At 47.5% G+C, this 22571-nt stretch overlaps 2 protein-coding genes across 2 annotated transcripts in view; one reads left to right on the top strand and one right to left on the bottom strand.

Annotated features, from left to right (window-relative positions):
• Positions 1-5302, top strand: part of LOC142313219 (solute carrier family 2, facilitated glucose transporter member 3-like) — a 43307-nt gene extending 38005 nt beyond the window's left edge. Inside the window, exons 8-10 of the mRNA XM_075352200.1 lie at positions 8-109; positions 2928-3137; positions 4527-5302. Of these exons, the coding sequence (XP_075208315.1) occupies positions 8-109; positions 2928-3137; positions 4527-4736 (522 nt within the window). The 3' untranslated portion in view covers positions 4737-5302. The remainder of the gene's footprint in view (positions 1-7; positions 110-2927; positions 3138-4526) is intronic.
• Positions 5303-20849: 15547 nt separating this feature from the next.
• On the bottom strand, positions 20850-21701 carry LOC142313218 (single-stranded DNA cytosine deaminase-like). Its single transcript, XM_075352199.1, has 3 exons — positions 21368-21701; positions 21140-21255; positions 20850-20903 (listed from the first exon to the last, which is right to left on the bottom strand). Exons 1-3 carry the CDS (start codon positions 21666-21668, stop codon positions 20850-20852), a joined length of 471 nt encoding a protein of 156 aa, XP_075208314.1. The 5' UTR covers positions 21669-21701.
• Positions 21702-22571: the final 870 nt, after the last annotated feature.

Below are 22571 nucleotides of genomic sequence, written 5' to 3'. Positions count from 1 at the left end.
CTTCTAGCTCCTGATTGTGGAGCGCGCTGGACGTCGGACTCTGCACCTTATTGGTCTTGGTGGAATGGCAGTGTTTGCAATAATTATGACAATTTCCTTAAGACTAAATGTAAGACTATGACTAATATTTTATTATTTCCCCCTAGCTATTCATCTTCCTTATATCTGGGGCCCACATTAAAATGATGAGGACCAATGGCAAAATTTGGGATAGGCTTTTTTACATGCTGCCACCACCAGGGGGAGCTCAAAGCATATAGACTCTAGTATATCACCAGGGAAAATATGATACTAGTCAAAATACTATAAATTACAAATAACAGTAAAGATTCCAAAACATATCACCAGAAATTGCCAAAATGATGCCAAAATGATGCCAAAACCCAACGTCCGAGCGATAGCGTCTTGTATCGCTCAAACCCATGGAGTCATGTGACGTATGTGACGTACGTGTATGGAGCGGGTTCACTGGTTGAGCCTGCTTTATGGGGATGTGGCTTCGTTACCTACTTGTGACTCCCAGGACTAGAGATCAACTGTTAAGAGCAGAGTTAACACCTAAGGTGCCGCAGTCAATAAACACCGCAACATCTATTAGAGGCCCCATATCTGCTATGCTAATGCTCTAATTAAAACAGACGTATTGCACTATTATACAGTGCCTTGCAAAAGTATTTGCCCCCCTTGAATTTTTCAACCTTTTCTCACATTTCAGGCTTCAAACAAACATAAAAATGTTAATGTTCTTGTGAAGAATCAACAACAAGTGGACACAATTGTGAAGTTATACGAAATGTATTGCTTGAAATTGGGGCGTGCAATATTATTCATCCCCTGTAAGTTAATACTTTGTAGCGCCCCTTTTTGCTGTGATTACAGCTGCAGTCTCTTGGGGTATGTGTCTATCAGTTTTGCACATGGAGAGGTGAAATTCTCGCCCATTCTTCCTTTGTAAACAGCTGGAGCTGAGTGAGGTTGGATGGAGGCGTTTGTGAACAGCAGTTTTCAGCTCTTTCCACAGATTCTCGATTGGGTTCAGGTCTGGACTGTGACTTGGCCATTCTAACACCTGGATATGTTTATTTGTGAACCATTCCATTTTAGATTTTGCTTTATGTTTGGGATCATTATCTTGTTGGAAGACAAATCTCGGTCCCAGTCTCAGGTCTTTTGCAGAATCCAACAGGTTTTCTTCAAGAATGGTCCTGTATTTGGCTTCATCCATCTTCCCATCAATTTTAACCCTCTTCCCTGTCCCTGCTGAAGAAAAGCAGGCCCAAACCATGATGCTGCCACCACCATGTTTGACAGTGGGGATGGTGTGTTCAGGGTATTGAGCTGTGTTGCTTTTACGCCAAACATATCGTTTGGCATTGTGCCCAAATAGTTCGATTTTGGTTTCATCTGACCAGAGCACCTTCTTCCACATATTTGGTGTCTCCAGGTGGCTTGTGGCAAACTTTAAACGACACTTTTTATGGATATCTTTGAGAAATGGCTTTCTTCTTGCCACTCTTCCATAAAGGCCAGATTTGTGCAGTGTACGACTGATTGTTGTCCTATGGACAGACTCTCCCACCTCAGCTGTAGATCTCTGCAGATCATCCAGAGTGATCATGGGCCTCTCGGCTGCATCTCTGATCAGTCTTCTCCTTGTCTGAGATGTAAGTTTGGATGGACGGCCGGGTCTTGGTAGATTTGTGGTGGTATGATACTCCTTCCATTTCAATATGATCGCTTGCACACTGCTTCTTGGGATTTTAAAGTTTTGGAAATTTTTTTGTAACCAAATCCGGCTTTACACTTCTCCACAACAGTATCACGGACCTGCCTGTTGTGTTCCTTGGTCTTCATGAAGCTCTCTGCGCTTTACACAGAATACTGAGACTATCACAGAGCAGGTACATTTATACAGAGACTTGATTACACATAGGGGCTTATATTTATCATCATCAGTCATTTAGGACAACATTGCATCATTCAGAGATCCTCAATGAACCTCTGGAGTGAGTTTGCTGCACTGAAAGTAAAGGGGATGAATAATATTGCACGCCCCACTTTTCAGTTATTTACATTTTTAAAAAGTTTAAATTAAGCAATAAATTTTGTTCAACTTCACAATTGTGTCCCACTTGTTGTTGATTCTTCACCAGAACATTAACATTTTTATTTTTATGTTTGAAGCCTGAAATGTGGGAAAAGGTTGGAAAATTCAAGGGGGCCGAATAGTCCATGTCCAATGGTGGGAAATTCTGTATCGACGTACTAATTGTGACCCGCAGATCTATGTTAACTGGCCGCACAGTGAATATTATTAAAAAAAGGTTTCAGTACATCATATGTTAGTGTAAATGGTGTCAAATTATGTAGGTAAAAAAGTGAAAACGGGAGGCGATGCCAAGAAGTTACCAAATACATAATGCACTGTACACCGCCATACAGTGCTTACATAATACCACTAAAGAGTGCTCAAAATATCACCACCCGGTGGGTATTAATTACATCAATAATAACATATATTATATATTATTATTTAATTATATTTAATTCTCACCGATGTAAAATGAATCCCAGAAACTGTTAATTGGAATAACAACTACTTCAACCATCCTCAAACTTTTCATTGGAGTAAGAACTACTTCAACAATCCTCAAATAACCACCATAGAGTGTTTAAATAATACAGCCATACAGTACTTAAATAATACCACCGTACACTGGTTAAATATTAATATTTCCAGTTCCCAAATTACATCACTGTATAGTGACTAAAATGATATCACCAACCTATGCTATACTGACAGACCCCTTCTAATAATAGCACCGCCACCAGTCTACACATTCCATATAACATAGTCACGTCTATGTCTTGAGTGGAAGGTATAGATGACAGTGATATCGTTTTCATTCTTCATTCTGTTGTTCCAGGACGATGGCCGGGTAATAGGATGGAGTTACGTCAGCATCGCGGCAGTCTTTGGGTTTGTGGCTTTGTTTGAGATCGGCCCAGGACCCATTCCGTGGTTCATCGTCGCTGAGCTCTTCAGTCAAGGTCCTCGGCCGGCAGCCATGGCTGTATCTGGATGCTCCAACTGGACGGCAAACTTCCTAGTTGGCATGTTGTTTCCCTATGCACAGGTAGGTTGGTCAGGTGGTGTAGATAGTGGAGGGGGCTGTTCACCAAGGAGTGGATGAACCATATTCAATACCCTGTCCAAACTTAGGACATGACTAGGTAGTAAGGATGAAAAAAATATTTGCCTTACCCGGTTGCAACCTCTGGTTCAGTCCATTTGCAACCACTGTGTCTGGCATCCTCGGCCTGGTATACCCTGCGCGCTGTTGTCACTTCGTAGGCTCCAGGATGTCATGACTTATGCAACATCTTGACAAGGCAGGGCCTCACACAACCTCATTATCACGCTCGCCGCTGGGTGGATGGTGCTGCGACGAGCTGAAGTGGACCTACTGGACCACAGTGAGACCCCGGACCTACCCTTTCCGTGAGGTAGAGGACAGGGACTATGGCAGCTTACCCCCAGGACAGGGCAGACACAGGAGTCTCAAGTGCAGACAGGGACCACCAGGTTGGCTCAAGGCAGGTAGCACAGGCAGAGTCTCAAGCACCAACAGGGCAAGACGGACAGGCAGAGTCACTATCAAGTCACATGGCATGGTCAGGGCAGGACGGGCAGACAGACTCTCTAGTACCAACAGGGAAGGCAGAGTCCAGGTACAGGAAGATTGGGACTGGAACCAGGTGCCAACAGGCAGGATGGGCTGGTAGCCAGGTACAGGCAAGATGGGACTGGAACCAGGTGCCAACAGGCAGGATGGGCTGGGAACTAGGTACGGGCAGGGCAGGCTTGCCCAGGTGTCAACAGGGAGGATGGGCTGGGAACCAGGTATCAGACAGAACAGGACAGGTGACCTGACAACTGACTGGATAGAACAAACTGACTAACAGACTCTAAGGTATTGAACAGGCGCCTCCCCTAGTGGGAGCTTGCCCTAAATACCCAGTGCCTCTAAGCAATAGACTGAGAGACACTTCCAGAGAGTGTCGAGGTGGCCCTTTAAGAGAAGGGCAGCAGCGTGTGCACTCCCTAGGAAGAGGAATCCACGTGGGGGAGCAACCAGAGATGCTGGGCAGCATAGAGGGAGCCGGCCGCGGTGGTGAGTCGACGCATGTCCCTGCAAGAGGGGGGAGGCAGAGACGCAGCGTTACACTCATGACATGGCAGGACCTTCAAAGCGATAGCGGGGCAAAGGGTATGCAACCAGCCAGAGATGAAAATTGTGTACCGCAAATCTGTTTGCTTTTCTCTACCGGATAGATTTTTTTGGACATGAGTTGGCTACTCCATTGTCTCATGGTAGAGCCCAATCAAAAGTCTCACCTTTTGACGTAAAATCTCTTTAGTAACGAGGTTCTTGGATTAAAAGATCGAGCTCCATAATTGTGTTCTCTCAACTTGACACATTTCCTTTTTTTTCTTCCTCTACCCACCTCTATCCACACTACAGAAAGGATGCGGTCCATTTGTCTTCCTAATATTCATGGGCTTTTTGATCATCTTCTTCATCTTCACCTTCTTCAAAGTCCCGGAAACAAAGGGTCGGACATTTGAAGACATTGCCCAACAGTTTCAGAAAAAGAGTCGTCTAGAACCTGCCGGGAAGCGCAACAGCGTAGAACTGACGGGTGTTAAGGTGCCGCAGGATCCGCTGGAGTAAACAAGGCGATGGTTGATGTCCACCATATGCTCCATCTCTTCTGCTCCAAACATGATCAGGCCATGACCTGATAGTGGCTGGGACATCTCAGGAAAGTTTCTTTTTTGGGGGAAAACTAGGACAATAGAAGTCTTGAAAAACGTTGGATCACGCTGCAGATGTGAACACCTCTGGATCCACTCCTTGCCATCAGGACCGTATTCACTGCATATGACGTATTATAAGAATGGAGTGCCTTGTTTCTCCCGATACAAATGATCAGGACCATAAGAACTGTTTGTCTAGTTTATTTATTTAAAGTTTATTCAAAAAAGATATTTTTATATATTTGATATTCTATCTTGTCCGGCTTTCACAATCCTGCAGAAACATCTCCCCCCTTCCCCTATCTCACAGACACGCGCTACATTATATATTGATATAAATGGAATTGTCCACCTCACCAGGCCAGTATAGAGAAGCTATAGCTGGCATTAATGGAATAGTCCAGCCAGCATATACAGTGTGTCCACCCATATCCTGTCCACCGCCATTAACTTGAGAACGGCAGCAGCTATAGGCATAGAAGTGGTGTCTAGGTATAGTAAAATAGCCATGCGCTATGCAATGAACCCACCTATAGCGCCACCTGGTGGAAAACAACGGAGTTAGCATTTTTATCTCAAAAACGGAACGAGATAGAGGAAAAAAGTGAATTACAAAGTTGTAGGACATCATCAATTGAATACAAATCGACACCTTGCATACAGAAATGCTATGATATGAAAGCCATGACCCCCCCCCCCCCAAAACATTGAATGCTGTTCACGCATATGGCGCTCATTAGTGGCCCCCGTCAGCTGCAATGCACATCTGGACTCTGCACAGCATACTGTATCTTGCTGCACATTGTGCAATATGGTAGGTGACACGTTTGCACAAGCATCTGTGATACGTCGTCGTAGGTCCTGCAATGTTGGTGGAGGGGTCACATACACCTGCTGTTTGATGTCACCTCACAGAAAGAAGTCCAATGGGGTCAGGTCAGGTGAGCGGAGGCCACTCCATGCAGCCACCATACCCAATGACTTGTAGGAAGGTCTCCATGAGGTATTGCTTCACGTCCGCAGCCTTGTGAGTTTTACACCTTCTAATCATAGCATTTCTGTATGCAAGGTGTCGATTCGTATTGAATTGGTGATGCCCTACAATTTTTTAATTCACTTTTTTTCTCTATCTCGTTCCGTTTTCGAGATAAAAATAATAACTCTGTTGTTTTCCACCAGGTGGCGCTATAGGTGGTTTTATTGCGTAGCGCATGGATACTTTACTATACCTAGACACCACTTATGTGCCTATAGCTGCTGCCGTTCTCAAGTTAATGGCGGTGGACAGGATATGGGGGGACACACTGTATAGGTGGGGAGTGAATGTGACTGTCTTCTAGATCCCTGTTTGTTAGAAAGACCCCTGTGTATCTAATAATAATAATAATAATAATAATAATAATAATAATAATCTGGGGCAAATCTACAAGAAAGTGATAAAGAGTTACCACCTTTTTATTTTTATATAAATAAGGTGAAAATAAGAAACTTTGTAATGTATTTTATCAGAGATGTCTGCTTCTTTCTCCTTCTGGACTGATCTTTCTTTCTCAATATTCCGAATTCATGGGTTAAATGTGACTTTGGTGAATACAGTCTTTCCCATTACTGAGACAGGAGATGACACTTGGTGCTCATAAAGTTCTATGGAGAAAAGTAATTGTTGTTTTAGGAGAACTTGCAGCAGAATGTTTGTGTCTCCTCCATAGAACTTTAAAAGCACCAATTGTCATAGCCGATCTCAGTAATGGGAAAATGTGTCTTCACTGGATACAGATTTTACAAATTTCCCTCTGAATTTTTGAATAAAAGATCAATCCAGGAGGAGAAAGAAGCAGATTTATATGATAATAATAATAAAAATAATATTTATTCATTTATATAGCGCTATTAATTCCACAGCGCTTCACATACATTGGCAACACTGTCCCCATTGGGGCTCACAATCTAAATTGATGAACTATATTCCACAGTTGCTTATTTCTATGTGTACTATTCATAGATGAAATAAAAATTGAAATGACGGTTATTCTTTAAGATTATCTGCAGCGCCATTGTGGGAGAAAAAAAAAAAGCATTATGAGGTGTCCATCATAATTAATGGACTGTCTGTGTAATGTACGAGCATGTTGGGTCCTCCAGAGATTTAAGGGTATGTGCACACGCTGCAGATTTGGTGCAGAAATTTTCAGAAAAAGGAGTTCTCAGTGAGCTGCTGATTTGCAAATATAATGCAAAAATAATGCAAAAATAAAAATAAATGTCTATTTCATATTAGAACCAAAGAAATTCTAATAAAAAAAAATAACTGTAAAAGCAAATTGATGAATTTTTAAAATTGTATCATATTATGTAAAACGATTCATGAGGAAAATGTGTTTTTACCATATTATATGTATATACTGTATGCATTTCTTTCTCTGTTTACAAAAAAATAACTTGCAGTATTACTTGCCCAGTTTATAATTCTTCCGGGAGGGACTTGGAGGCTGCTGGAGTAACGGGCGGCCTCCTGGACTGCTTATGTGGCAGAATATCTCTCGGGACCCATTGGACTTGCCTAAAATCTCTTGGGAATTGGTATTCTAGGAGTTTTCTTTACTCAGGGAGGCAGGTAACAGGTGTGGAGCAGGGCGTCTGGAGAGCTTTGTGCACTGCTAGATGGCTACTCCGTCCAGATAATTGTCATTAAATGTATAGTTATTTGGGGCATGGTGCACATGGCAATATTTTGTGATAGGCACTGTGTAGCACTATTATTTTATAGAACAATATGGCAGTATTACATGTGTATTGACAGCTTGCTTGTCACAATGTGACTGCAGGATAGCGAGGGACAGAGGCCTCTTATACTGTCCTTCACGCTATCCCTAACCTCTGGATTACCCCTGATCGTGGAGATGCTGGAGTCTCGTGCCTTACTATTTTCATAACCAGCTCTAAAATGTTTCCCCCTTTCCAGGGAAGGAAGGGACAGGAGTTTGATGGCAACACAGATAAAGACAGACAAGGAAAAAACAAAACTCAAACACACTGCAAACTCACAAGAACGAACAGTAAGACACTGAGGAGAAAAGCAAGAGAAGCAAGGCAGCAGCAAAAGGACCACAAAGGTTAAAACCACATCCGCTCACAGCAGTAAAATACTATAACCACCAGTAAGTCTGGATAACAACATCTCACCAGACCAGTATAGAGAAGTTATAGCTGGCATTAAAGGAATGGTCTAGCCAGCATATATAGGAGGGGAGTGAATGTGACTGGCTCCCCCACAGCATGTGATCAAAGGAGACTAGCAAGCAGCCCAGCAGGGATTAACTCTTGCTAGTCTGCCTATTAACTACAGATCCATGAGTCAACGCCCAAGCCACAGATCCTCAGAGAAGTTATCACCAGAGTGTCAGAATATGTAGTCTCCACAGATCCTGACGCAGCCATGACAGTCGGCGATGTTTGTAAAAACCTCCTTTTGATAATGCTATTCTACTCAGAGAAGGGTGCTATGGCATGTAACGCCCATGACAGCGTTCTCCCATGCTCCTGCTCTCCTCCCCCGGTGAGGACACCGGCATTCTCACCTGTCTGGGCATCCTGCTACTGGGGTCTTGTCTCATGCTGTGGCCTCCCGGCGAGTCCGTGCACCTTGCAGAGATCCAATCTCTGTCTGCAGGACGCGCCCACGGCAATGCCCCTTTTCCTAAAGGGCCAGCGCTCTCCTAACCCAGAAGTTCTCCCAGGTCAGCTGTAGGTACTTAAGGCACCCTAGCCCTATGCTAGGTGACTGGGCAATGAGTTTAGTCATTGCTAGTTGTCACTTCCCCTAGCTTTGTGCTGCTGTTCCACTGTGCTAAACATACTGCTTATACCTGTCCGTATTGCAGAGTGCCGCTCCCACTACCTGCTGTAAGCCACCACATTGGCTGCCTACCACGATACCTGTTGCTACGAGGCATCGTCTCCAGCTGCTGTCATTTATCCATCCACTCGTCCATCCATCCCGATTGGAACCTCTACACCAGCTGCTGCTGCAACTCTATACCAGAGACTGTCGCTCCCATACCCCTGGGGCCAGCCAACACAACATCTGTCTTCCGAGTGGCACCCGGATCCTACCTGCGCCGTAACACCTCTACTATCAGGAGCTCTGGAGAAAACCAGGTTGCGGTCAGTAGTCAAGCCCCTCTGGGTTTTCTGTGTGTCGCGGCCCAGTGGGTCCACTAAAATCCCTGCTTGCCCGGCGAGCCTAACAAGGCAGATGTGGATGGTTACTGGGGGAAATCTTTACATAACTTTTTGTATGGCTATAGACTGCTCATTTCTGGGACCCCCACATCTCTGGACAACAGAGATTGCTATTCAGCATTTGTATCTAGCAAGAATGTAAGGGGTACTTTGCACGCTGCGGCATCGCTAGCCGATGCTAGCGATGCCGAGCGCGATAGTCCCCGCCCCCATCGCACATGTGATATCTTGTGATAGCTGCCGAAGCGAACATTATCGCTACGGCAGCTTCACACGCACTCACCTGCCCTGCGATGTTGCTCTGGCCGGCGACCCGCCTCCTTATTAAGGGGGCGGGTTGTGCGGCGTCACTGCAACGTCACACGGCAGGCGGCCAATAGCAGCGGAGGGGCGGAGGCCCACCTCCTTCCTTCCGCATTGGCGGCGGGACGCAGGTAAGGAGATGTTCCTCGCTCCTGCGGCTTCACACACAGCGATGTGTGCTGCCGCAGGAACGAGGAACAACATCGTAACATCGGTCGTTCCGAAATTATGGAAATGACCGACGCTACACAGATCACAGATTTACGACGCTTTTGCGATCGTTAATCGGCGCTTCTAGGCTTTACACGTTGCGACATCGTTACCGGTGCCGGATGTGCGTCACTTTCGATTTGACCCCGACGATATCGCAGTAGTGATGTTGCAACGTGCAAAGTACCCTTAAGGCTAATTCATTGGTATGGGTGAGTCCTAGACTTCACTGGAAAGGCCCCTGGCAAGAGTGGTCCATTCTCGATCAGGTGGTTTGGGGCTTATCAAGCTTTTTACCTCCACCACTCTTAATAGGGCCCTTTCAATGACCAACAATAAATTTGAGTCTGCATAGGACCCTTACCGGCATATTATCACATCCGAACTGGACGATTTATGGAAATAGCTCTTTTAGAGGATTCCTTTATGAGGTTTTTTGTTATAAGGGGATGTGGTGCTAAAGTTGACCATAGTAATTGTGACTGTAATGGAGGTGTACTTAGGAAGGAGTGGGCACAACGAGCTGTGGTTTCAATTCCCTCTTTCTGCAGTCGATGGCCCCGTTCTGAATCTGAAACTTGAGGACCGGGAGTTGGTTTAATGCAAATGAAGCCAAAACAAAAACAAAACAACAAGTATGAGTAAACAACTAAATATAGCGTGAGAGCGGGAAGTCACCGTCCAATGTGCCATATGGTTCTTCACCAATGATACAGCCCCATTTAACTCTTGGGGATTATCAAACGCTCCGGATTATCGTAAATCAATGAAAAATACATTGAAAGCCAAATTTCTGGGCCTCAGTGCAGAATCTGGTACAGTGTTCCAAACTAGCATATTTATAGTATAATGTAGCACAGAGGAGCTCTCAGAAACAGGAGGGCTGGGGAGCAACTTCTACCTCTGCACCCCATAAAGCTACCTGTTTTCATAATGCAGATCCGCTGGGGATCAGATGATCGTTACTGGTCTGACCAATTAAATTCCAAGTAATTGGTTAACATTACTGAAAAAAAAGATTCATTAAAACAACCAAACATTCATCTCTGCCCTGCGTCCTCCATAGCTGATACTTTCCACTGTGGCAATAGAGGGGGAACCACGCAGCGGACCCCTCTCATGGACATCCATATGTCTTAATAGGGACAGCTCCTAATAGTGGAAGGATCCAGGATGCTGAGATATGAGGTGTTGTTTACTGGTGTCTTTACACTATAGTTGTATAGGAGTTAATTCCTGCTGGCTTGTGAACTTGTCGCGGGCGGGGAGGAGGGTGTCAGCACACCGCGCTCACCCCTTCTGCTCGGGTCCGGCTGCTCAGTGGTGGCTCGAGCCGTAGGCTAGATCCCGGGGGTTTCCTCGAGCGGCACTCCTCGCCCGTGAGTGAAAGGGGGGTTTTGGGATGTTGGGATAATGTCCGTGACGCCACCCACGGTTGTGGTGATGTGTAGCACCACCGCTGCTCAATGCGGGGATCCCGGGGATGGTGATGGGGAGCAGCCAGGTGTTGTGTTGCCCCTCCGTGGGTAGGGGTTGGTGATCCCGGGGCCCGGTGATGGCTTGGGAGGTGCAGGGCTTGGTGGGCGCAGGGACGCGGGGGCAGCGCTGTGCCTTGCGGCACTGTGGTACTCACTCAGCCTGAGACTTGGACACAGTTTGTACGGTAAACCAAACGGCTGGTAGGACGGTCCCACAGACGGCTGCTTTGCTTCCCCGGTAGGTGACGGTGATGTCCCTCTTCCTTGCACCTGTATGTACGGATGGTTGCGATGGGTCCCCACCGGTAACCCGCTCCCCGGCTTCAAGCTGGGCCGGAGGAGCACTACACTTTGCCCGCAGGCGCTGGCCCTCAGAGACTGGTGCCCTGGCGGTGGCGGTGCCTCTGTTGTACAGGTTGGACTGTTGCCTTCAATCGGGACTTGGTTGTTGGGGGAATCTACGTCCCCTTCACTGACGGATTCGGCGACTCCTAGCCTTGCCGGGGTCCGAGAGGCCCCTGCCCTGGTGCTGACTGTCTTTCGGAACACTGCTCCAGACCACCGGGCACACAGCCAACGGGGTCCTTCCAGGAACTTCCAAACGGTCCCCCTCCGGACAGTCACCGCCGTCGCTGACCTTGCTGTACTAGCCCTACACAAAGCTGGGCTCTCAGGCTTCTCTCTCTCTCTCTGTCACCACACTTGCTTTCCTCCTTTACTCCTCTTTCTCTCCTCGCTTTCACTTAGTTGTTTACACTTGCCCTCCCTGGGCTAATCTGCCTGATACTTCCTGCCTCCAGAGTTGTGAGCTCCTTGGTGGGCGGAGCCAACCGCCTGGCCCACCCCCTGGTGTGCATCATCAGACTCCTGGAGGAGGCAACAAGGATTTCTGGTTCAGCTTTGGTGTGCCTACCTGGGATGTGGGGTGTGGTGGTGTGTGACCTGTGTCCCCTGGCTTGCCCAGGGCGACACATTCCCCCTTAGCAAAATGCAGACCGTCCGCGGGCTGCCGTCCTACACCGGTTTTATTTTTCTGTAAAAGGGATAACAGGGTTAAACAAACAATAAATGACATTTTCATAACTTCTTCCCTAGACGGGAGGCACATTTTACTTTTAACGTTTCAACGGTGTACGGTTACGGTTTCCGCTCTCTCCCACCCAAGTAACCTGGCCCTGATGCTCCCCCTAAAACCCAGGCAGCACCCCTTGACCCACAGTCCAGCACACGGTACCCGAGCGGGATCTGTCCTTCCCTCCAGAGGGTAGCCACCGGTTCCTTTGGTGGCTGGGCCCTGGCCTGCTCTGCTCAGGGCCCTCCCTCCAACCTGCCTCTCCGGAGGCGGCCTTGCGGAAAACGGTAACGGTACCCAACATATTTACAAGCCACTAACGTTTGTGGTTGCCCTGCAGAGTTCACGGGCTTGTCCATGGATAGTTCCCATGCATTTTTAAACTTTAAACGGTCCCCACGGGGACAACGGTGCTGGCTCCAGCCGGTTGCAAATCACACGGTGAATCAGGTGAAAACTCGGATAATCATTTTTCATCATCTTTCAACTTTGGCAAACTTTCAAACTTTTTTAAACAGACAGGTGGTCCCAACGGGGACGGTGCTGCGGGCCTCCATTGCCCTACTCGGTATCTTCGTCCTCCTCACCCGGCTCGGGGTGAAAGGACATGGGCACCAGCCCCTCCAGCGCATAGCACGCACGGCGTGGAAGGATCGCCCGATACCCGTTGCCTCCGGCTCGGGGAACATAGGTGGCCTCCAGGCCAGGCAGGGCAGCGACCCCCTCTTCCTCCTCCGACACGGGCTCAGTGTCAGGCCCGGAGTCGCTATCTTCTGCCCCCGCCGCAGTCACAGAGGGATGCACGCCCGACAGGCCAGGCTCGGTGCAGCGCGCGAGCGAGTAGGACGGAGGTAACACAGGAGCCAGGGGCAGACCGGGTCCCTCAGCCGCAGCGGCCGGTCCCTCGGGGACACAGGGGCGTGGGTCATTCTCCCGTTCCTCCATCACAGCCTCCACTCCATACACTCGCGCCACCGCAACTAGGGCCTCCACCTCCGTGGCCCACTGCTCCATCAGCCCGTCAATCCGACTCTGGTAATGACGGCAGATCCCCGCCGCCCGGGCCCTCAGCCAGGCCGCCGTTCCCGACACCCGCTCGGTAGTCTCTGCAGAGCTAGGTGGGGCGGACATTGTTCGTTAGGGTCGGCAGACCGGGGGCCTCAGGGTGTTGGCTTGCACCGCCACACTTACATGCGTCCAGCCGCCATCGCGTCCCCCTTAGCTCTTTCCGGCCCCTCCTCTCTCGGGGCGGGGTTTTGGCCTTCGCGCCTCTACTGCTCGAGAAGACGCTCGAGCGGGAACTTTTCTCGCCAAAGATGGCGGCTTCTGAAATTTTTCTGCCGGATACCTCCGGCGGTAACAAGGCGCACCTCTACCAGACGGCAGAGTGGTAAGATCCTGTTCGTGACGCCAAGTTGTCGCGGGCGGGGAGGAGGGTGTCAGCACACCGCGCTCACCCCTTCTGCTCGGGTCCGGCTGCTCAGTGGTGGCTCGAGCCGTAGGCCGGATCCCGGGGGTTTCCTCGAGCGGCACTCCTCGCCCGTGAGTGAAAGGGGGGTTTTGGGATGTTGGGATAATGTCCGTGACGCCACCCACGGTTGTGGTGATGTGTAGCACCACCGCTGCTCAATGCGGGGATCCCGGGGATGGTGATGGGGAGCAGCCAGGTGTTGTGTTGCCCCTCCGTGGGTAGGGGTTGGTGATCCCGGGGCCCGGTGATGGCTTGGGAGGTGCAGGGCTTGGTGGGCGCAGGGACGCGGGGGCAGCGCTGTGCCTTGCGGCACTGTGGTACTCACTCAGCCTGAGACTTGGACACAGTTTGTACGGTAAACCAAACGGCTGGTAGGACGGTCCCACCGACGGCTGCTTTGCTTCCCCGGTAGGTGACGGTGATGTCCCTCTTCCTTGCACCTGTATGTACGGATGGTTGCGATGGGTCCCCACCGGTAACCCGCTCCCCGGCTTCAAGCTGGGCCGGAGGAGCACTACACTTTGCCCGCAGGCGCTGGCCCTCAGAGACTGGTGCCCTGGCGGTGGCGGTGCCTCTGTTGTACAGGTTGGACTGTTGCCTTCAATCGGGACTTGGTTGTTGGGGGAATCTACGTCCCCTTCACTGACGGATTCGGCAAATTTGGCGACTCCTAGCCTTGCCGGGGTCCGAGAGGCCCCTGCCCTGGTGCTGACTGTCTTTCGGAACACTGCTCCAGACCACCGGGCACACAGCCAACGGGGTCCTTCCAGGAACTTCCACCGGTCCCCCTCCGGACAGTCACCGCCGTCGCTGACCTTGCTGTACTAGCCCTACACAAAGCTGGGCTCTCAGGCTTCTCTCTCTCTCTCTGTCACCACACTTGCTTTCCTCCTTTACTCCTCTTTCTCTCCTCGCTTTCACTTAGTTGTTTACACTTGCCCTCCCTGGGCTAATCTGCCTGATACTTCCTGCCTCCAGAGTTGTGAGCTCCTTGGTGGGCGGAGCCAACCGCCTGGCCCACCCCCTGGTGTGCATCATCAGACTCCTGGAGGAGGCAACAAGGATTTCTGGTTCAGCTTTGGTGTGCCTACCTGGGATGTGGGGTGTGGTGGTGTTGTGACCTGTGTCCCCTGGCTTGCCCAGGGCGACACAAACTGCTACTAGGACCTCAGGTTACTAATGACCACTCACAGCCGCCTTCACTCTTTATCACATACTGGATCCGGTTACTCGTCGCCAAATATAGCTCAGCTTTGTTTCAGCAATACCAGTCCTTATCATAGTGATCCAGAGCCTGGTGATTTGTCCTCTGCTTTCCTGTGTAGTGTGGAAATATCCCTATTGTTAGTTTATTTCCTCCCTGTGTTTTATTTCTTCCTGGACACGTATTGACTCTCCCCTATGTTGTTTGCAGTGTGTATGTGTTTAGGTTTTTCCCATTTGTGGTACTTGTGGGGTTTGCTTCTCCGGTCCCAGCCCTCTCCAGGGGTGTGGAAGAGGGAATGTAAGATCAGGGTTTGGACAGTTAGGGTCACGCTGGTGGTTAAGACCTAGCTACCATTAAGCTTACCTCTGGGATAGGGACAGCGCATGGTTCCTAGTCTGAGGATCAACTTAGAGGTCTCTGCATCAGTTTCCCCAACACAAAATCTGTTCTTCATATTGGATGGATTTATAAATGAGAAGTCTGTTGTATCTGACTAATGATGAGTACAGCTTACTGTATAATAGCAGTTACATATTTCATTATAATGCCACAGATGTTGCCCATTTCACAACCACAGTAACTCATTTTCCCTTATGTACCGCCCTGCTCTCAGCAGCCGAGCTGCTCGGATTCGGCCCTTCTGTGGGTGGCTCGAGGGTCTCCGGACCCGGGGGCCTCACGGTCACTTCAAATGAAAAGGGGTAGTGATGGTATGGTGGATGTGGGACGTAATTGTACGGGCAGAGCCGTACGGAGTTCGTGACGCCACCCACGGTGCGTGGTGATATTGGACACCACCGCTGCAGTTACGGGGAACCCGGGGGAGATGTTGTGCAGCAAGTTGTTAACCCCTCCGTGGGCAGGGATTGTGGCCCCGAGACCCGTTGGGGAGGCTGGCGATGCAGGGAGATGGGCGACCGCAGGGTGTTGATGTACTCACTATTAGAAACACACACGAGTCTCTGGTAAACCAAGGTGATGGTGGTCGGTGCCCGCAGCCGGCTGCGTTCGGGTTCTCCCACCCGGCTGGTGGTCTCTGTCTTTCTCCTGCACCTGTGTAAGATGGTGGACTGCCTGTGCTTCCAACGTCTGGAGTCCGCTCCCGGCTGGTGGTTGCCTAAGGAGCCCTTTGCCCGCAGACGCTGGCCCGTGGGATCTTTGAGCCGTGGCGGTAGGCTATTATCCCCCTCGGTGAGCTGTTGCCTTCAGTCGGGACTTTGGGTGGGACAGGACCTCTAGTCCTGGCTGCAATCAGTTAATTAGCTAGCCACCAATCGCTTCTGGACCAAGCTTCTGGGTCTGAGTACTCCCCTTTGTGCTCCGGTTTCCGAGTCGGTTCCCCGGGTCGGTACCGGCGGGCCACTACCCTGTCCCGGTCCACCTTGGTTCCACCGAGCCGTCGTCCCGGCTCCTGCAGACGGAGACCGCCGTCTGCCTCCTAACCAAAGGCACTAGGGCTCCTACCCTGGCACCTGTTCAACTTGGGTTCTCGCCTCTGCTGGAGCTGCACACAGCTCCAGCCCACACTCCTCTCCAACTTGAACTCTAGACAGAACTGTTTTTGTTTTTCCCGCCCCAGGCTGTCTAGACTCCTCGGTGGGCATCTTCCAACCGCCTGGTTTCGCCCCCTGGTGTCTATCAGGCCCTGGGGGTGGTGACTAGGTTTACAATGTGCGGCTGCTGTTACCTGTGAGGGAAAGGTGTAATGCGGGGCCGTATCTGTGACTACCTGGCTGGCCAGGGCATCACACTTACACATCAACTCCTACCAGTCACCGGTGCCTCCCTATAATGCCAGCCACACACAGGCCTCCAGTGTAATTCTCAGGGGCCCCAGTGTTCCCCCTGTGGCACTAGAATCAGTCTGATATTCCTCCTGGGCAGGGCTTCTTAGAGTCATATGACCTCCACTCCCATTTTTTCATTGCTCAGCATTGTCATTTGATTGTGATGTCATTAAGATTCTTCTGCTTCACTCGTCCCATCATGACAAACATCTTTAGTACTTTGTAGAGTCTCTCTGGCTGTTATGACCTGCTGCCCCTCTGGCTGTTATACTTGCTGCCCCTCTGGCTGTTTTGACCAGCTGCCCCTCTGTCAGTTATTACCTGCTGCCCCTCTGGCTGTTATGACCTGCTGTCCCTCTGGCTGTTATGACCTGCTGCCCCTCAGCCTGTTATGACCTGCTGCCCCTCAGCCTGTTATGACCTGCTGCCCCTCAGCCTGTTATGACCTGCTGCCCCTCTGGCTGTTATGACCTACTGCCCCTCTGGCTGTCATGACCTGCTGCCCCTCTGGCTGTCATGACCTGCTGCCCCTCTGGCTGTTATGACCTGCTGCCCCTCTGGCTGTTATGACCTACTGCCCCTCTGGCTGTTATGACCTGCTGCCCCTCTGGCTGTTATGACCTGCTGCCCCTCTGGCTGTTATGATCTGCTGCCCCTCTGGCTGTTATGAGCAGGTGCCCCTCTGGCTGTTATGACCTGCTGCCCCTCTGGCTGTTATGACTTGCTGCCCCTCTGGCTGTTATGACTTGCTGCCCCTCTGGCTGTTATGATTTGCTGCCCCTCTGGCTGTTATGACCTGCTGCCCCTCTGGCTGTTATGACCTACTGCCCCTCTGGCTGTTATGACCTGCTGCCCCTCTGGCTGTTATGACCTACTGCCCCTCTGGCTGTTATGACCAGGTGCCCCTGGTCATAACCTGCTTCAAACATGATACATAGCCAGACTCCAGCTTCTGGCAGTGATCCTGAGGAATCTAGGTCCATTCCTCATGAGAATGGCCTCCAGGTCACTAATATTCTTGAGTTTCATGATGTACCTCCTGTCTTCAAATCCTACCATAGATTTTCTATGGGGATCAAGTCAGACGACTAATTTTGAAACCGAGCCTTGGTGGCCTGTGAGGTGCTTAGGATCATTGTCCTATTAGAATGCCCAATAACGCCCAAGCTTTATCTTCCTCACAGACGACACCACATTTTGACCGTAGAGATGCTTTTGACCTCTGTCAGATCGGTATACACTGATATACCTTGTTTTTGCTGTAAAGAATAGTTCAGTAAAGGCATACATAAAAAAAAATGTCTTTATGCCTGATATAGTGACATGATACTGGAAAATATAAATATTGGGCCCAGTTATCACAGTAAGCCTGTCCTTGTTGCCCTCAGCGCCCAATCAGAGATCAGCTTTCATTTTAGAAACTGTTCTGGTCAAAAGAAAGCTGTGCTGTGATTGGTTGCTATGGGAAACAAAGTCAGTCATATTAGGCCTCAATTAGGCCTACTGCTCCCCTTTGTTGTCATTTATTAGTAAAGGCCCTAAAATTATACCGTAGCATACCCTCAATGGAAAAAGAATTACATGGCTGCCTAGAGTACAAGCCTCTGGCGAACCCTGGCAGAAGGAAGGATGAAGTGACAAATGAGCAGCCAGTCAGCCATGTCCTTCCCATCAGCTCCAGACCATGTAGTCCCTAAATAAACACATTAGCCCCACTTTACTCCTAAATAAAAAAGGCCTCATAGCATACCCTTAAATAAATAATGCCCTACAATGTGCTCTTGAATCAAAATTTGCCCCAAATTGAGTCCCTTGAATAAAATATGCCCCCAAAATGTGCACCGGAATTGAAATATGCTCCATCAAATGCTCCTGAATAAAAAAAAATGGCCTAAGAAATCATACTGAATAAAAAAAACCTCATAATGTGCCCCCTCAATTAAATATGCCCCCAAAAATGCGTCCTTTAAAAAAAATATTTGTCCTAAAATGTCAATGAATAATGTGCCCCTTCAGTAAAATCATACCCCCAGTAAAAAAAAAAGATGCCACGAAATGTGCCCCTGAATAAAAATATGTACCTTACACTGCGTCTCTACATCAAAAAGACCCCCAATTTTGAATAAATCTGTGTCACTACATTGTCAGTCAAGACAAATATGCCATAAAATGTTTCCAAAAGGGGGTGGAATATAGGTCTTGTATGAAAAATAGGGTAAAGTCCTAAAAATTGGTGGGGCTTTTCTTCAGTATAGGACTAGTCCACCTGATAATCTGCAATATTTACTGATAGTTGCTGTGAAATCTAGAATTCTAACAAAAAAATCAATTCACACAAAATTTTAGGTCCAAAAATGTTTTATTTATATACGGTACATAAAGAGCAAAGATGCTCCATATCTCAAGAAGAAAACGAGGAATGAAGAAACAAGAATTGAGCATTTCCTGTCATGGAAATTCACATCAATGATAAAGGAAACATTCTGAAGTTACAGGACACTAACCAAACTGATGGCTATAATACTGTCCCCAAGTGCGAGAATATAACTACTATAATACTGCTCGTCCGATTTAGAAGAATATAACTACTATTATACTGCCCCCTATGTACAAGAATAGAACTACTATAATACTGCACCTATGTACAAGAATATAACTACTACAATACTGCCCCCTATGTACAAGAATATAACTACTATAATACTGCCCCTATGTACAAGAATATAACTACTATAATGCTGCTCCTATGTACAATATAACTACTATAATACTGCTCCTATGTACAAGAATATAACTACTATAATACTGCCCCTATGTGCAAGAATATAACTACTATAATACTGCCCCTATGTACAAGAATATAACTACTATAATACTGCCCCTATGTACAAGAATATAACTACTATAATACTGCGATTATGTAGAAGAAGATAACTACTCTAATACTGCCCCTATATACAAGATAGAACTACTATAATACTGCCCCTATGTACAAGAATATAACTTCTTTAATACTGCCCCTATGTACAAGAATATAACTACTATAATACTGCCCCTATGTAGAAGAATATAACTACTATAATACTGCTCCTATGTACAAGAATATAACTTCTAAAATACTGCCCCTATGTACAAGAATATAGCTACTATAATACTGCCCCTATGTACAAGAATATAACTACTATAATACTGCTCCTCTTTAAAAGAATATAACTACTATAATACTGCTCCTATGTACAAGAATATAACTACTATAATACTGTCCCTATGTACAAGAACATAACTACTATAATACTGCCCCCTATGTACAAGAATATATCTACTATAAAACTGCTCCTATGTACAAGAATATAACTACTATAATAATATCCCTGTGTCCAAGAATATAACTACTATAATACTGCCCCTATATACAAGAATATAACTACTATAATACCGCCCCTATGTACAAGAATATAACTACTATAATATCGCCCCTATGCACAAGAATATTACTATAATACTGCCCCTATGTACAAGAATATAACTACTATAATACCGCCCCTATGTACAAGAATATAACTACTATAATACTGCCCCTATGCACAAGAATATAACTACTATAATACTGCCCCTATGTACAAGAATATAACTACTATAATACTGCTCCTATGTACAAGAATATAACTACTATAATACTGCCCCTATGTACAAGAATATAACTACTATAATACTGCCCCTATGCACAAGAATATAACTACTATAATACTGCCCCTTTGTACAAGAATATAACTACTATAATACTGCCCCCTATGTACAAGAATATAACTACTATAATACTGCTCCTATGTACAAGAATATAACTACTATAATACTGCCCCTATGTACAAGAATATAACTACTATAATGCTGCTCCTATGTACAAGAATAACTACTATAATACTGCCCCCTATGTACAAGAATATAACTAATATAATACTGCTCCTATATACAAGAATATAACTACTATAATACTGCCCCTATGTACAAGAATATAACTACTATAATACTGTCCCTATGTACAAGAATATAACTACTATAATACTGCCCCTATGTACAAGAATATAACTACTATAATACTGCTCCTATGTACAAGAATATAACTACTATAATACTGGCTCACTGTTGACTTTAGATCTCAATTCTTCTCTCCTTGGGGTAATATTTTCGGATTTTGAGCATGAATTAGCCACTTGTGTACTCTGAAATTTTCAATCTATATATGGATTGTGTTGATCTCTAAAGTCCCAGAAGATCGAATGCTTCATGTAAGTCTTCCATGTCATAGGGCGGCTGTGTGGAAAGAAGGAATATTGGGTTAGTCTTCAAGAGAACATGAAATAATATATTATAATTGTAGAGGTCTCTTTGCGCCACCTAGTTGCTGCCAGCGGTGCTGCATATTTTATTTCTTTATTATTTGCTGCAGAGCCCAAAATAGATTTATAAACTGAGTTGTTCTAATGGGAATAATCACTTGAAAGTTTTTGAGCGGGAATTGATGTATCTTTATATACTCTTGCACTCACCTCTAGGATACGCCGCAGCTTTCTGGAGAGTCTCACTGAGTTCTCATGCAGTCCATCCCAAGCTTCAAACCTTCGCTCTCGAGTCTCCACAAAGGTGTTCCAGCAGTAGAAGTAGTCTACGAAAGGTTAACAATGGAAGAACTGATGTTCTCTGCGCAGATGTAGCAGAGCCGTACGTGTTAGGATAATCAGATAAATGGGCTTTGGTATCTGGGCGCCATATCTTACCTTTGTAGCTCATGACGGCCAGTCGCACCCCCGCCCTCTGCAGCCTCCGCAGACCCTCGGGCTCCGCGTTCTGTTCTTCGCAGAAGTACAGTCTGGCGCTGAAGATGCGCAGGGTCAGGTTTGGGTGGTTGCGCAGAAATTCGGTAGTGCGCCGGGCGCAGTCGCAGCATGGGCTCCACGAGCTGAACCAGGTGACCCGGAACGCCCTGTTCGGATCATGCCCCAACCAGATGGACAGGTAGCGCAGGAACAGGATCTCCGCATGGCAATTACTTCGGTTCCGCAGATAGCCAAAGTCCATGGCGCAGGAGACGGAGCTGTAGCGGCGCTTCACTATGTAGCACAGGTAAGTCTCGTGCCGGCCGCGGGCCCAGCGGAGGTTCTTGTAGTGGTACAGGAACTTGTGGCGCTTCAGGAGCAAACTGGAGGGTGAAGGGAGTTTATAATGGAAGATGGGTCATGCAAGAAATGCTTCTATAGATTATATATCGGTTGTGTACAATACGTCCAATACTAGTCACAGCTGAGGGTCTGTTACAATTATTTCCAGTCGAGACAATCAGCAAAAAACATCAGCTGCAAAAAGTTTGCTACAATGAATCATTGCAGGTAAGGCCCTCGTCACAGGTCCGTACAAAAAACGAACGTTGTGGATTTCCGTGTGTGTGTCATCAGTGTACTGTTCATGTGCTATCCATGTACATTCAGATAGCACACGGACAGCGTGAACTTGTATACTTATCTGTCTCCGGTGCTGCTGTTGCTTCCGGTCCGCAATCAGTGCAGTGAATATTCATGAGGCATAATGAGCGGGACCCAGAAGCAACAGCAGCGCTGAAGATAGGTAAGTATAAAAATACATTTATTTCTCATTGACAGGTGTTTCCTCCGGTATGTTTCACACTGATATCACACAGATCACATCAGTGTGTGATGCATGTGACATCCGGATAGCACACAGACAGCATGAATTTGTATACCTACCTGTCTCCGGCGCTGCTGTCACACTTGCTTCCGGGTCCACAGTCAGTGCAGTGAATATTCATGAAGCATAATGAGCGGGACGCGGAAGCAACAGCAGCGCTGAAGACAGGTAAGTATAAAAATACATTTATTTCTCATTGACATGTGTTTCCTCCAATATCTATCACACTGATATCACACAGATCACATCAGTGTGCAGTCAGTGTGACATCCGGATAGC

This window comes from Anomaloglossus baeobatrachus, chromosome 5 (genome assembly GCF_048569485.1).
Source record: "Anomaloglossus baeobatrachus isolate aAnoBae1 chromosome 5, aAnoBae1.hap1, whole genome shotgun sequence".
In the NCBI taxonomy this organism is placed as follows: domain Eukaryota; kingdom Metazoa; phylum Chordata; class Amphibia; order Anura; family Aromobatidae; genus Anomaloglossus; species Anomaloglossus baeobatrachus.
The sequence above is the reverse complement of the archived record's forward strand: the minus strand, read 5'-3'. Positions and strand labels throughout refer to the sequence as shown.